Source organism: Lepidochelys olivacea, assembly GCF_965140295.1.
Source record: "Lepidochelys olivacea isolate rLepOli2 genome assembly, chromosome: 8".
In the NCBI taxonomy this organism is placed as follows: domain Eukaryota; kingdom Metazoa; phylum Chordata; order Testudines; family Cheloniidae; genus Lepidochelys; species Lepidochelys olivacea.
In genome coordinates, this window is record NC_140418.1 from 90,348,694 (window position 1) to 90,365,204 (window position 16,511).

Here is a 16,511-nt window from a genome sequence, read left to right on the forward strand (position 1 = left end):
TGGCCCTTTGCTTAAGCCAGAAGATTTGGTCCAAAGGAATTGACCTTGCATGAGCTGACCATGCAGACCCTGCTACTGCACACCATAAGTTCTATAGCATGCTTTGATCTATCCCACTTTGAAACAGGAGTAGATACAACGGCACTCTGGTACTTTAAGTGCATGGGAACAGGATTCGCATGGACAAGAAGCCCACAGACAAATGTAATGGAAGTGCATGGCAGGTTAGTATGAGGTCAACTTACCCGCCAGCTTGGAGTACTAACTGTGCGTATAGACAAGTCCATCCTGAGACTTCATGTACAATATGCACTCAGTTCTAATTGCCTCTTTCAATACAGAAATACAGCGGAAGGCAACCAAAATTATTTCAGGGTTCAGGAATTCAAATTTAACGTATGCTGAAATGACTATGAAACACACAGCTCTAAAACCTAGGACAGCAGGTCACACCTGGATCAAAGTTAATCAAATTTTAACCAATATTTAAAGGGTGTCAATTGAAAAAAATTCTGCTTGAGAATTTTGTACTCTGTGTAATAAACAGCACCCGGGCCCCAATGCCCAAGGTCATTGCATGTGAGTGCATCTCTGTGCCGGTATGGAGCCCTACCGACTTCGGCGGGGCTCTGTGTGGCTGTCGTGGTGAATCTGTATGCAAAGAACTGCAGTCAGAGCTTAAGTCAGGGTAAAAAAAAAAAATCCTCTCTATTTTTACAGCACATTTACTTTGTGCATTTGACAGCACTTTATGTTTAACTTATTTCCACTGTTTTGTTGATGGTCTGTTAGAGCCCCTTTTGTATACAGTACTAACAGGGTGACCTCACTCTGATGCACTGCTCTGGGAGAAACTCACATGTAAGTTTTTTTCCTAGGTCCTACAAGAAGGGATTTACTAGTAGCTGCAGTGATATTAAAGCATGATTGCCAAATCAGCACACAGATAAATGGGCAACTTGCATCCGTAACAGTTTCCAAACTAGTTAATTTGTGTTTCCTTGGGAGAGGAGTGTTTATAAAATGGGCTGCACAGTCTTATGCAATGGGGTTTTATTAAGTCAAGGAGCAATGTAATTCAATTAAACTGTGTTTTTGTTAAAAAAAAACAACAACAAAAAACCCACCCCCAATTCAATCATAAAGTATGTCTGGAGCCTGCATGACATCTGTTTTTCATGGCTTCTTCAGGCTCCTTTAATGTGGAAACCCAAGCTTAATTTTTCCCAGGAGGTGTTATGAGATTAAAAGAGCCGTACTATTTTCCCCTCTCCGCCTTCTCTTCTCCTTCTCAACCGCACAGCAGGCTCGCTTTCCTTCTAGCTGAGAAGGGCTGGGCACAGCTTTATCTGCCTCTCATCAACATTCTTCTGGTTGGTTGGAGTAGTGATATGTACTCTCTCTTCCAAGGGCTCAGTGTGCTGGCACGGCAGTGTTCCCAGTCTTTTACAAGCTCAAATCTGTAATTCTGATTTCCTGACCGCTGATATCCTTCGTTACCATTGGACTGCCTTGGCCAATACCATGTTTTTGCACCATCTGCTTCTGTACTAAGCTGAGACAGCTTGCAAACCACCTGTCTGACATTAGCCCCTTTCTGCTCTGCAAGAAGCCCAGCCATATGTAATGGAAGGTGGGGAAGGCTGGCCAAGCACATGCTTTCTCAGTGGAATGCTCCTTCAAAAAGGACCTCAATCTTGACTCCTAATCAGCAGTAGAAAACAGACCTTGTGAGTTCATTTGTGCAGGGAGTGATAATTTGACTACCAGTTCCCCCCCCCGCCCCCAAATACAGAGTTATAACTACTGATCCATACAGAAGGAATATTTTAGGATGTTGGAAAATCCCTAAGACAGAAGTGGACCCCCTCACCCCAACCCAAGGGATTTTTGGTTCTTTAGAGGTTATCCAAAGGGGCTTGCTAACTTGCTTAATGAGGTAAATCATGTCCTCATTATTATACAGACTAACACGGCTGCTACTCTGAAACCTGTCATTATTATAGTGTACTACATGGAATTCTTCTTGGGGTTGACTTTTAAGTTCCTTTGAGAGAGCAGTCCTCTCATAGGCATAGCTGGCTCTTTCTTCCACACTGCCCTTCTTTGGGAGAAGATAAAGTAGATTTGTACCTGTCTGTAGTCTAGGCAGGATATTACTTTGTCTTTAAGAAACAGACAATCTCTCCAAGAGTTCAGGTGCAAGAGGTACACTAGGCTTTGGAGTTAACAAAGGGCCCAGACTCAGGACATGCAAAACCTCGTGTCCGGAGCTACCAGACTGTGGAGGCAGAGACCTCACTCAGAGAATGCAGTCCTTATCTATCTGAGCCTTGGGAAGACACCCATGGAAGTCCCACTGCAAACATCTGTGGGGCTTGAAGTACTTTATGAATCACTCCACTGTAGAAAAATTGGTCTGCATGTGATGCACTTGCATAATGCTTTCATCCCCTCTCCCCCAGTTACATATTGCTATTTTCTTCTGTATTTAAACCTTGCTCAGCTGCACCTGAAGCAGAGAAACACAAAGACTGGCAAAGAAAGGTACAATGTTCTGTGATTCTGATTCAGGAGTCCATCTCTATTTAGGAAAGCACTTAACTGTGTATTTAACTTTATGTGATTAAATCCCACTAATATCAGCACCTGCTTAAATAGTTTGCTAAATAGGGATGGAATTAAGCATATGCTAAAATGCTTTGCTGAATTAGAGAATATGGAGAAGTTGGTGCCAAAACTGCTCAACAGCCACTTATTGCTCTGCCTTGGTGAGAGGACTTGAAGTGGAATATAACACATGTAAGTGTGTGTGTGTGAGTGAGAGAGAAAGAGAATTCCGAAACAAAAAACATTCCTCTGCACACACTCCCCTCTGGGGAGCAGATGAGTGAACACACACACGACAGGATGTCAGTCACATTGCTTAGTGCACTACTGGAAAGCACTCAGATACTACAGTGATGAGTGCGATATAATAACCTATACAGAATAGAATAGTACAGATTGGGGGCTCCAAGTCCAAGAAATAGTGTTATGTGTTCCCATTCTGACAGCAGCAGTTACCCAACAAAGTATCATTTGAATTCTGTCATCCACTCATTCCACAATTCCGGTACATTAACACAAGCTGTGTATTAGCATGGTTGCTGCTGCTGCTAAATGTAAATAGCCCTCAGCTGCACTCGGAACACAGTGGGTGGCAGGGTCAGATGACAAATATATTTTCAAACTTCCATTGCAAGTACAATAAAATACAAATTAAAAATACAAAAATACTACTAGTCAGGGTCTTGGTAAGCAATTTGTAGTAGTTTTCCAATAAATCCTGCATCAGTGCAATTCTAGAAATCTTAAACATTATAGAGGTATGGTTTAACAAGCCTGTATAAAACCAACTCTTCATATCAAACTTCCTCATACACTGTTATAAATATTGTTCATTTGGACTCTGCACGATACGAGCTTTATTTCCAGTGCTACATAATGGCAATAAACTACACATTCTTTTCACTGTCATCTCTCACTACTTTAATTAAAGTAGAGACTAAAATGTCAAGCTTATTTTATGTTGAATTTCCAATTTTATTGGTTCTATTTCTTTTTTATTGGTTTATTTTTACTATCTGATTGCTATACTCGTGTTTTCATTCATCTTAAGCAATATAGCAATGTATACATTTTACTTCTAAACCAATGCTCAGATTGCCAAGCTATATACCAACAATAAACTGTCACACTTTCAGAGTAACAGCCATGTTAGTCTGTATTCGCAAAAAGAAAAGGAGTACTTGTGGCACCTTAGAGACTAACCAATTTATTTGAGCATAAGCTTTCGTGAACTACAGCTCACCTCATCGGATGCTGTTCATGCATCCGATGAAGTGCGCTGTAGCTCACGAAAGCTTATGCTCAAATAAATTGGTTAGTCTCTAAGGTGCCACAAGTACTCCTTTTCTTGTCACACTTTAATCATCTTTGTCAAAATAAAACCCTCCTCTTTCATGCACAAACACAAAAAAACCATTCCATTAATTAGTTTTTTCATACTAGCCTGCTACCAATACTTCATTCCAATTTTCCATAAGACGCTGGCAAAATTCCACAGTACTGAAATTGGAGGAGAAATATATGGAAAATCGACTATGAAAATAAATGTTAACAATTTGGCTTCTGATTACATACAGAACTGAAATGGCTATGCTTTCTGTGGGTGTCTGGTATAATTTGATCCAATAATTTGATTTATTTTAGAGTTCTCTTACACTAATCAAGATGCTTGGATTATGCTCCCACCTTTACCACCAGGAAGAGACAAAGAGTGAAATATTAAATGGTGTCATATCCTTTGTGTCATATCCTTATGGCTTCATGTCCTAAAAATAAATTATAACTAAATTATAACTTCAGTGCTTGAGCATTCATAGTGTGGGATGATGTGCTTAGACCAGTGGTGGACAACCTGCGGTAATCTGATTGCGGGCCGCGAGACATTTTGCTGACGTTGACCGTCCGCAGGCATGGTCCCCCACAGCTCCCAGCGGCCATGGTTTGCTGTTCCAGTGGCCAGTGGAAGATGCAGGAAGTGATGGCCAGCACGTCCCTGCGGCCTGCGAGACTCCTCTCCTCTTATGGGCTTATAGGTCGATAGCACAGTACATAATGGAGGTAGGGTCTTCCTGACTCTTCAAATTAACAGTCTGAAACAAATGTCTCTGACAGCTGTGAACTTTCTCACCTCCCTGTTCATCACACTGGGGTGTTAACTCTAAGACCCAATAATGCCACCTTAAATGTCACCTTTAACTATTCCTTTGCTGATCACTTTAGCAGATTAGGTGAGAAAGCGGACTAATGCCCACAAAATGGAACTGGGAGTTGCTGCAGGGAGAGAAATGAAGAAAGAAAGGAAGAGGACAGGCAGAAAAAGGAAGAGAAATAAAGGGCAGAAATCAATGTTCACAAAAGTAAAGATATTACTTTTGAATGATGTTGAATGTGACAATAAGGCAGTTAATAAATAGCAACACTAGTGAAAACAAAGTTTTGTTCCATAAAAGGCCATGTTTTACTCCTTTTCTTTGTATAATCTTTCATGGACACCTGTGGGATATCTGCTGTGGATTTAGGGTAGTTACATAGTTGTGCATAATAATCCTGGCCCCCAGATCATAATTACATATTCAGTTTGGCCTTCTCCATAGAATTAGTTGGATGGCCCTGTCAAACAAGAGCAGACAACCAACTGGGAACCACGTAACTTATTCAGTATTATTCTGCTCACTAATCAGAATCAGAGAGAATATCTTTAATAGAACACTCTCTCTCACCTTCTTCTTCTATGTTTTATTAGCAGTGTCTCCCATTTATTTTATTTAAAATCACCCATCTTTCTCTTCTGGAAAGGCTGTTTAATCCAGTCTGGGTTTCAAAATCAAAGATCTCTGGGTTGAGCTTTCTCTAGTGCACTTTATAACAAGCCAAAAATGACTTTCTTCATCATTTACACCACTAAAATAAGAGAAGCTGGGACTCCAAAATAAATCAGCCAATGATTTCATCACAGAGAAAATGATTTCACAGAAAACCAGAGCTGCAATATTATCACCACTTACTTCAGTGTAGCTACACTGAAGAGTATTGTACTCCACAATGAAACCCTTTGAAATAGATGGGTCTACTCACAGAGTAAGAGACTACTCAATGTAATTAAGAGTGACACAATCTGGCCTAACGAAACTGGTAAGAGCAGGATCAGGACTACAGTTTTGTCATTTTCCAGTGGCCACAAGAGTGGCAGACAACACAGTCTTTATTGCAAGCACTTTAATCCTGTACTATCAGTCTTTCCTCTTCACAATTTAATTGAAAGTATAAAGTAATCTTAGCACTAAATACTTACTCCATCATCGACGGTGGAATAGTACAGCAGTCTTGGATTGCAGTCAGGGGTGATGTCAGGTGAGCAGTATATGAAGCTTCCACTACTTGCTTATTGCGATTCACTACATCCAAGTAACGGTTAAACTTCTCCCGAATTTTTTTTGCAAGCTGAAAACAAAAATATTTAAAATTAAACGAAAGACTCTTTGTACTATCTTCTGCCATGCTAACGAATCTGTGTTAAAAGAAAAACAAACTGCATACATTAAAGCTAAAAATTCCATGCTTTATGAAACATATCACTTAATTTTCACTGCGCAGGTTGAAATAGTCATCATGTGAGTCATAAAATGGCCAAACTAAGCAATCCATACAAAATGCTAAAATATATTTACTGTCTTGCAACATATACCCATTTTCAGCCATGCTAATTTTGCTTTAGTTGAACCAGACATTATGAAAAATCACTAATTTTTCACTGTGAAAATATAATTTAAAATGCATTGAAAATAATGATCTGTTGTAGCTGTGGTGGTCGCAGGATATTAGAGAGACAAGGTGGATCGGGTAATATCTTTTATTGGACCAACTTCTTTATTGGACCCAGACCAGAAGGAGAGCTCTGTGTAAGCTCAAAAGCGTGTCTTTCTCACCAATAGAAGTTGGTCCAGTAAAAGATATTCCCTCATCCATCTTGTCTCTCTTAAAAGTAATGAGTCAGAGAGTACCTTCATTTAATCGTTTTAAGTGAAAACTGGTACATAGCTCTCAGCCTTTGAAAGTTACCCAAACTTCATTCTCATATTTTACTCCTCACATCTTCTAGCACAGGACCTGATCTAACTCTCTTTCAAGTCAGTGAAAGCTTTTCCACTGCTGTCAGTCGGAGTTGGATCAGATCCTTTGTGCAGTGCTTAAGGATACTGCTGTTGCATTTACCATCTAACACAAGTATTTCAAACAATTTTTTCTGAGAAGGCCAACAGAAAATATGGAGATTCAACAAAACAGACCAATATTCTTCAAAGTAAGTACTTAAGGCTGGGCCTCTAAATCCATATTTAGGGTCCTAAATAAACAGCCTGAGCAGCCCAAGCTGTACTGATTTCAATGGCAGATGTGGGTGCTTAGTGCCTTAAAAAAATAGAGACTCTTGCTGAATTTAGGAGCTTGACTTTAGGCACTCTCTATTTGGTAATTTTGGCTATTCTCTTTACATCTCTCTAATTTAAGAATTTTTATATCCCTAAATGCAGTAAACATCACACAGGAACTTCCCTGGGCTATTTGCTTTTAGCCTGTCAGCCCAGGGGGGCCTGGATCAGCATTCATGTTGCACTCCCTGTCAGTACCTGGCCCGGGCCAAGGACACTCATGATCTAACCAGCAGACCAAATTTGGTGATGAATCCTGGTCACATGCCACCTGAGGTACATTGCACATATGCTAAGAAGAAGATCCCAAACCCACTGAAGTCAGTGGAAATGGATCGGGCCCCAAGAGCATGATTTTGTTTGGCACACTTGGTAATATCCATGACAGTATATCCTCTTCAGCTTGCATTCTGAATGCAAGGGAACAATCTTTTAACAGTTTACTGCCAGTAGTGAATATTCAAAAATATTTCACTTCACATTTTAATTAACTGTATCTTCAGAGCTGGAGAAAGTTCTTTAATTACTATAGATATATCATTTTGCTCCCTTCCAACTCCAACACCTCAGGTAAAGACATGACCAGACAACCACTAGTAAATTGTACACTGAGAAATGCAATTGGTCAGTTCAGGTCTCCAGGACTGACAAATGTCTTTCCTAACTATTACTAACAGAACATTTCATCATGATTTACTTTCTTATATGACTGATAAGGGCCACACTGATAACAGCAATGGATTTGCTTCCATTGTTCCATCAAATACTACAGCTCAATTACCGTATAGATCTCCAAGGAACATAGTTTTTAACAGACTACTGTTCAAATGAAATGACTTGTAGAATTATATCTATTTGGTTTTGTAGAATGATTTATTACTACCACACCAGAGGACTACTAATTGCCTCCCTCTTACATCTCTTTCAATGGTCAGATAATAAGTAGCTGAGTAGGTTCTCTCTTTTTCCATTTTCAGGCCAACTTTCTTTTTGATTATCTGTATTTATCAGTATATTAAATATAACACTGGAATACCCAGCCCTCCCAAAAAATATACAAGCCAAAATTTCTAAAATGTTTCAATACCATCTTCAGACATTTTTCTCTCAGTATGGGCAACTGAATGGCCGTGGTCAAGCTTTCATTCAATATTAAAAATTATGGGATGCAGAGAGAGGTTTGAGTCTGCTGATAAAATGGACGATGCAACTAACTGTAACAAAAAAATTTACACAAACCACGTGTAGAAAAAAAGTACATGAAACACTTAATTAAAATTTATTAGTTTTTTTTGTTAACTGAATACTGTACGTAGTGAGTTTTTGTCATATAATTTGCATTTTTACGTTAGCAGTTCAGCTGGTAATAAAACCCATGTCCCTATGAGCAACTATCCCTCTGTACATTCACCAAAGTCTACAGGTCTGACAAATCTTTTTGCAGAATTGTCTGTACCACCAAACATAGGGATTCCACTGAGAAGCTGATGTAACTTTATAACACCTTCCCATCAGATGATCTCAAAATGATTCACACTCATTTTTCTAAGCTACCCAACACCTCCTGTAGTTGACAAGTATTGTCACCCACACTTTGTGGATGAGGCACAGAAAGCTGCAATTTGCAAACGATCTTCTGACACAGTGAGGCGTGGTTGTGTGGTGTGAAACAGAAAATTCACAGGGGCCTAGAGCCCAAGTGGTTGAAGGAAGAAGATCACAGTACATCAGCCCAGACCCGTCACTACTGTTCAGGCTTACAATCTTCCATCTTCAAAAAACAGAACAAATTGAAAGAACTGTGTCAAGACCAAACCTGCTGTAAAGAACTAAAGAATGAACAGCATTTGTCATCACCTGTGCCCATTTGATTTCCACACAAAAAAAGTGTATCAATTGCAAACCAATTGTCAAAAAAGGTAGGGATTATGAGGTTATTGGCCTAGTGGATGGAGGGGAACAAGTAGATACGATATATCTGGATTTTAGTAAGGCTTTTGACACAGTCCCACATGACACTCATAAGCAAACTAAGGAAATGAATTCTAGATGAAATTACCATAAGGTGAGTGCATAAGTAGTTGAAAAACTGTACTCAGAGTAGTTATTAGTGGTTCTCTGTCAAACTGGGAGAACGTATCTAGCAGGATTCTGCAGGGGTCAGTCCTGGTTCTGGTACTATTCACTACTTTCATTAATGACTTGGATAATGGAGTAGAGAGTATGCTTATAAAATTTGTGGACGACACTAAAATGGGATGGGTTGCAAGCACTTTGGAGGTTAGGATCAGATTACTGTTTTGTGTTATGATGCTACCTATGTGTAATGCATTTCAAATGTCATCATTTGACAAATCAAGAGAATTGGTCAAAATTCAATAAAGAAAAGTAAAAAGTACTTCATTTAGGAAGAAAAAAATCAAATGCACAACTGCATAATGGGGAACAACAGGCTAGATGGTAGTACTGCTGAAATGATCTGAGGGTTATAGTGGATCACAACTGAACGAGTCAACAATTTGATGCAGCTGCGTAAAAGGCTAACTCTTCTTCGGGGGTGTATTAACAGGAGTGTAAGACACAGGATATAATTGTCCTGCTCTACACGCCACTGGTGAGGCTTCAGCTGGAGTACTTTGTCCAGTTCTGGGCATCACACTTTAGGAAAGATGTGGATAAATTTGAGAGAATCCAGAGAATGGCAACAAACACAATAAAAGGTTTAGAAAACCTGACGTATGAAGAAAGGTTACAAAAAACTGGGAATGTTTAGTCTTCCGAAAAGATGACTGAGCGGGGACCTGAGAACAGTCTTCAAGGTAAGGGCTGTGATAGAGGATGGTGTTCTCCATTTCCACTGAAGGCTGGACAAGTAGTAATGGGGCTTAATCTGTTGCAAGGGAGATTTAGGTTACATATTAAGAAAAAGTTCTAATTACAAGGGTAGTTAAGCTCTGGAATAGGCTTCCAAAGGAGCTTGTGGAATTGCCATCACTGGAGGTTTTTACAAACGGTTTTGACAAACACCTGTCAGGGCTGGTCTAGGTTTACTGGGTCCTGCCTCAGTGCTGGAGACTAGACTTGATGACCTCTCAAGGTCCCTTCGAGCTTTATATTTTGAAGATACTATGAAAACAAATTTTGAAACCTTGAACTTTGCTGTGAAATGGAAGAGTCTTCCTCCTGTCAGCTTGTCACAGTCCTCTTCAACTCAACTTAAAAAAAAATTGTTTTTCTTCTTGCTGTTCAACTTTTATCTAGTACTTATGTTTCTACATTTTCCCTTTTTCTTTAAGGAAGTGATACTGAATAACGATGACCCAGTGCTTACTCCAATCAGTGTAGTCATTTTACATCCATTTCTTTGGGCAGCCAACATGCAGACCATATTTTTTTTTAGTTACCAGTCATGTTAAACAATAACACCATTTTGTGTTACGATGCTACTTATGTGTATGTGGAAAATATAGATGATATTCTTATACATACAAACCATGAAAAAATGGGTGTTTACCACTACAAAAGGTTTTCTCTCCCTGCACCCCACTCTCCTGCTGGTAACAGCTTATCTAAAGTGATCACTCTCCTTACAATGTGCATGATAATCAAGTTGGGCCATTTCCAGCACAAATCCAGGTTTTCTCACCCCCTCTCCCCCCGCCCCACACACACACACACACACAAACCCACTCTCCTGCTGGTAATAGCTTATCTAAAGTGACCACTCTCCTTATAATGTGTATGATAATCAAGGTGGGCCATTTCCAGCACAAATCCAGGGTTTAACAAGAACGTCTGGGGAGGGGGAGACAAGGGGAAATAGGTTATCTTGCATAATGACTTAGAGTATAGTTGGATAGGTTAAAAATATTGCTGAGTGGGTCGAGGGAACCATTGCTGTGGCCCCTTGTGGCATGTAGTAGTTTAGAAAGTTTAGTGTCCTTTTTCTTTTGTAGAGAAGCAAAGGGAGACAGGCCAGTCCTTGCCTACAGACAGCCCCCCAACCTGAAGCAAATACTCACCAGCAACCACATACCACACAACAGAACCACTAACCCAGGAACCTATCCTTGCAACAAAGCCCGTTGCCAACTGTGCCCACATATCTATTCAGGGGACACCTTCATAGCGCCTAATAACATCAGCCACACCATCAGAGGCTCGTTCACCTGCACATCCACCAGTGTGATATATGCCATCATGTGCCAGCAACGCCCCTCTGCCATGTACATTGGTCAAACTGGACAGTCTCTACGTAAAAGAATAAATGGACACAAATCAGATGTCAAGAATTATAACATTCATAAACCAGTCGGAGAACACTTCAATCTCTCTGGTCACGCGATTACAGACATGAAAGTTGCGATATTACAACAAAAAAACTTCAAATCCAGACTCCAGCGAGAAACTGTTGAATTGGAATTCATTTGCAAACTGGATACAATTAACTTAGGCTTGAATAGAGACTGGGAGTGGCTAAGTCATTATGCAAGATAACCTATTTCCCCTTGTCTCCCCCCCCCAGACGTTCTTGTTAAACCCTGGATTTGTGCTGGAAATGGCCCACCTTGATTATCATACACATTATAAGGAGAGTGGTCACTTTAGATAAGCTATTACCAGCAGGAGAGTGGGGTGGGGGAAGGTATTTTTTCATGCTTTGTGTGTATAAAAAGATCTTCTACACTTTCCACAGTGTGCATCCGATGAAGTGAGCTGTAGCTCACGAAAGCTCATGCTCAAATAAATTGGTTAGTCTCTAAGGTGCCACAAGTACTCCTTTTCTTTTTGTGAATACAGACTAACACAGCTGTTACTCTGAAACCTATCTTTTAGACAGATATCCAGTCTTGACTGAAATACTTCAAGTGATGAAGAACACTTTATTTGTTGGATCATTAGTGTGAGGGCAAAGCAGCTCTTTGATATTTATTAAAGGCTATTAACATATTTTGTAACATGTTTGCATCAGGTATTTCCCCGGAAGAAGGGGACTGCTGTATAGGATTGCTGTCTATAAAAAGGTTCTTGTCCTAGCACTGGGTGGAGGAAGGGAAAAACATGGGTATAGACACCATGGTGTCCTTTCCCATAGCTTAGATAGCTACAATATAAAATGTACCTGTCAAAGGAAAAGGTAATGAAGTTACGGAGCATCCAAGAATTTTGAAAGGGGAGCCCTATGTGAATTAACTGGCAGCTGACCAAAGGAAGGAGCCCAGAGAGGCTTTAGAGAAGGAGTTACAGTATATATTTCAGAAGGCTAGCAGCAAACCTCCTGGGTATCTAAAGGGTTATAAAACCCAAATAGCTGCAGGGAAAATGAGTAAATGGAAGACTAGTAGGGATGAAGAACTCCCAGATGTAGGGGCCAGAACTGCCAGACTTCAGTCTGAATGTGGAACAAGAACCCCAGCTACAAAGGAATCCATAAGCTGAAACTCCAAGAAGGCTTCAGCGACTGATTCTCTGGGATTTTTATGCTGTGTGCATGTGTTATTTTGTTCCCTTCGTTCCCCAACAAGCCAACTTGGCCTGTAAACTGGACATCTCATCCCTAAAACTAATTCTCCCAAGGTCCCTGAGCTTCACCCAGTGTATAATTTACTTTGGCTGGGTCATGCATGATTTATGTCCTTTACTGAGATTTTTAGAACAAAGTTTTATGTTCTGCATTCTTACACAGTGAATGAGTTATGAATGCAATATGGAAAACCAAGCATGAACATAACTGGTTTTTAAAAGAGGTACAAAGTCAAAATGGCTCAAAGAGCCAATCTCATTAAAGACATTATTATTTAGTGTCATTTCTTCATTGGGGGCAGAAAGAAGGAACAAATTTTGCATGTTAGCAGGAAAATACATCAACTTCAATTATCAGCTGTTGTGAAAAAAAAAGTTCCCATGTGGATTCAAACTAGAGAAATGAGGGTATTTGCTTCAACCACAACAATTTTATTACATCCTCCTCAGAAGCTGTTTTGTATGTTCCCTTGCCAAATTGCATCTGATATCTTTCCTTAACTCTCTGTTGGATTTAGGAAAGCTACTCATGCCCTTTCTGATGACAGGTTGGATTGCAAACAGAAGATCTAGGGAATGTCTGCTATCTCTCAATTGTTATGTATCCTATGGAACCATGCTAACACCTTCTGTAGAGCTTAGTGCTAAAATAAGTCTGACATGGTGGCTTGTTTATACAACAGTGACACTTCCTGACCCTTTTCACAAGCCGATTGATACAAGTTGTTGCATGTAAAATTGTTAAATGCTACTTCTGTAATATGCATCAAGGAACGCCCTTGTCAGTTATCTCTGAAGCCCTGTCCTAGAAAATCCTGCACAAACAGAACTTGTGTATCTTTTCATATGTTCCTGCTTATTTAACAGCATCTCATACAGAATAACTTTATACAATGGAGGAAAAAGCACAAAGAACTCCTTCAATTTTTGCAGGCTCAGAATTTCATTAAAAATCTTAAGTGAACTGCAAGCTCCATAAAACTCCTTGATCTTACCAAGTTGTGACAGCAGAATCAACAGCAGAGCGTAAGCTAGCCCATATCACTCTCCTACTCCTGCTGGGCAATCACTATCCACAGGAGCAGCAGAGACAAGGTATTTGGGGCACAGGAGTATAAAAGAGTGACAAACAAGAGTTTGTTTACAAATCACTGCTTGACCCCTCCTCTAGCTAATTTTCCCCTGGCTGTGCAAGAGTAATAGGAAATGAAGGGAGTGGAGAGGGCTTGAGAGGGAAAGCAAGGAGTTCTTTGTTAGCTAGATTAAGTTTAATTTGATGGCAAGGGATCTGAAGGAGAGTCCAAAGAAACAGAGACTGAATGGATGGAGACAGATCAGGAGTGAAGAGGCACATTTGCGAATGGTCAGGGAGGGTAGAAATGGCAGCTGAAGTTTTGTGATCAAAAGAAATCACTCAAAGTTAAGATGTAAAGGGAGCAGAAGAGAGGGCCTAGGAATTTGTGGGAAACTCACAGACACTGCGAGAAAGGAGGCTATAGAACTCACTAACAGAAAAGTAACACCACGCATTGCATTCAATACAAAATACCCAAACCCCCTCCTCTTTGACTGAGCTTTTCCTCAATAAAAAATTCACAAACAAAGCCCCAACCATCACCACCGTCGAACTCCACACAAGAAGCTGCAAAGGAAGGAAGGAAGATGGAGAGAGATTATTTCTAGGTGAAAATAGGAGGGGATCAGATACTACTATAAGGAGGGTTCGTACAAATACATAGACTAGATGGATCCAGTAAAGGAGGTACTATGGGAACTAAAGTGAGGGAGGAGGTGAACTAGGAGAGGACAGTGTCACAAAAGACAAAGGAGACTAAGTTGTCATGGGAAACGGTGTGGTCAACAGTGTCAAAAGCAGTAGGGGAGTCATAGAGAAGAATGAGTACACCTAGCCAGATTTGAGGACCTTGAAACCATTAAACCCTTGGTGAGTAGTATCGATGAAGTGGAGAGAGAAGCCAGACTGGAAGGGATCCAGGACAAAGCTGGGGTATATGAATTTGAGGCAGCTATTGTAAACTTTTCACTCAAGGAATTTTGAGGAGAAGACGACGACGACGACGACGGACAAAGGGAGACTGAGCAATAGTTACAGAGGAAGGTAGGTTTGAAGGTTGGTTTGTTGAGGATGGGGAAAGGTGGGGAATGGAGGGTGAGTCCAAAGTTCAAATACTAGATCTCCTTTACTCTTTCTTCAATTCACTTGTGTTAAACTATTAAAAAAACTCTTGGGCCAGTCATAACTTCCTCCAATTCAACACATCTTAAATTGATAAAAAATTTGTTCAATCAAAACTGTATCATTATGTAACTTTGACTTTGGATTCTAAACTTACATTCTCTGAACTATCAGGAACCTTGATGTCTGACAATCTTGAACAGATGCTCTCCACTCTCATCTGCAAATTCTCCTACTCTCCCCAGAATATTGCCTGTGTCATGTGCGACTTAAACCACGTATCTGAAGAAATGCTTAATCTTACCTTCCTGTCCTCTCAATCTGATGGCTATCATATTAAAACTATTCTTAATTCATGTAACTCAGTTAAGATTCAAACTCTCTTTATAGGGAAGCCACTGACACCATACCCCAGATCTATGGTGCAAATACTTACTTCAGCGTAGAAAAGGTTACATGGCACTAGTAGTAAAAATGGGTCAGAACTTAATAACTAGATAGTAACAGACCGTAAATCCCAGTGATGATTGAACCGTATGATATTCTGAACAAAAAGTGCTCTCAACTATGCTTGTAGCTTTATCCATTGCTTCACATGGACTCAGACATTCTGTTTCAGAGTGACACACAAAATGACATGGAATCCTACTGTACAGGTTACTCTTAAGAAATAGACAGCTCTAGATTTTGAGAGCAATCAAGTGTCTTAGAGTTTTAAACTTAAAACCTCTCCTTGTGTGGCATAAAGACAGTTGATTGTATTAAATCGCTGGTGCCTAAGGCCAACAGCTGTAGTTTTTCCCTCTCTGTTTCCTAGACATCATTGTTTATATGGCGTTTTTTGTTTTGTTTTTCAAATAAAAATTGAGTGGCCTTCCAGAAAAGTTCTCAGTTGACAGAAAACTATAAATAATTGCCTTTGGCCATCAGTTGGTAAGAAAGTGTTAATGACTGACCAAAAAAAAGGAGCCAGTGATAGGGGACTTAATTTGCTTACCTTTTATTTGCATTTGTTCAAAATGCTCAGTTGGATGTATCGCTCCTACTCATAAAATTCCAGTTATACTACTCGTGATTCATTAGGACTGAAAGACTAAGTTATTAATAAAACAGAAGTGCTCAATTATTCTTCTATCCACTTCAATACTGAGCTTTTAAACACAGTAATTACACTCTATTGGGGTCCCATTTTTCTTCTGTGACAGTTAAGTACTCATCACACTACTTACAATGTTTAGACATTTATTTATATCTACTTAGAGTTAATGCGTGCATCTGTGACTGGGGTTTAAGCTAGAGTCGTTTTTTTTCTCAAGTTAAAAAATAAAAAAAAAAAAAAAGCGTAGTGAAGGCTTCAATAAAGACGACCTAATTCAGTTTCTGAATTTCCCAAGCACACTTTTTACTTTCAAAAGCCATCTGACATGTATAATTTAGCCCATGTGACTTTTATGTGGTGTGCAGACCACCCAGAAATGGTAGTGAAAGATATTATTCTTCAACTTTAAATTAAAGCCAGTGAGCCCTTCTTTACCAAAGTCAGGATGATTTAAGGCCTAAAACTTCAACTTACCATGACAATTACCCCATTTTGGACACGTTGCACACAAGCACACACATTTGTGCATGCTCAAACAGAAACAAATTTCTTTACAATGGACTGCACAATAAGCCACATTTTTTCTAATACCATATACAGTATGGCATAGATTTTCAAGGTAACTAATGATTTTTGGTTGCTTCCATTTTTGGAT

At 39.7% G+C, this 16,511-nt stretch overlaps 1 protein-coding gene across 1 annotated transcript in view; it reads right to left on the reverse strand.

The window, feature by feature from the left end:
• The window catches only part of CACHD1 (cache domain containing 1), a 182,128-nt gene that overhangs the window by 83,037 nt on the left and 82,580 nt on the right, over positions 1-16,511 (reverse strand). Inside the window, exon 3 of the mRNA XM_084636325.1 lies at positions 5,903-6,051. Coding sequence (XP_084492451.1) covers positions 5,903-6,051 — 149 coding nt within the window. The remainder of the gene's footprint in view (positions 1-5,902; positions 6,052-16,511) is intronic.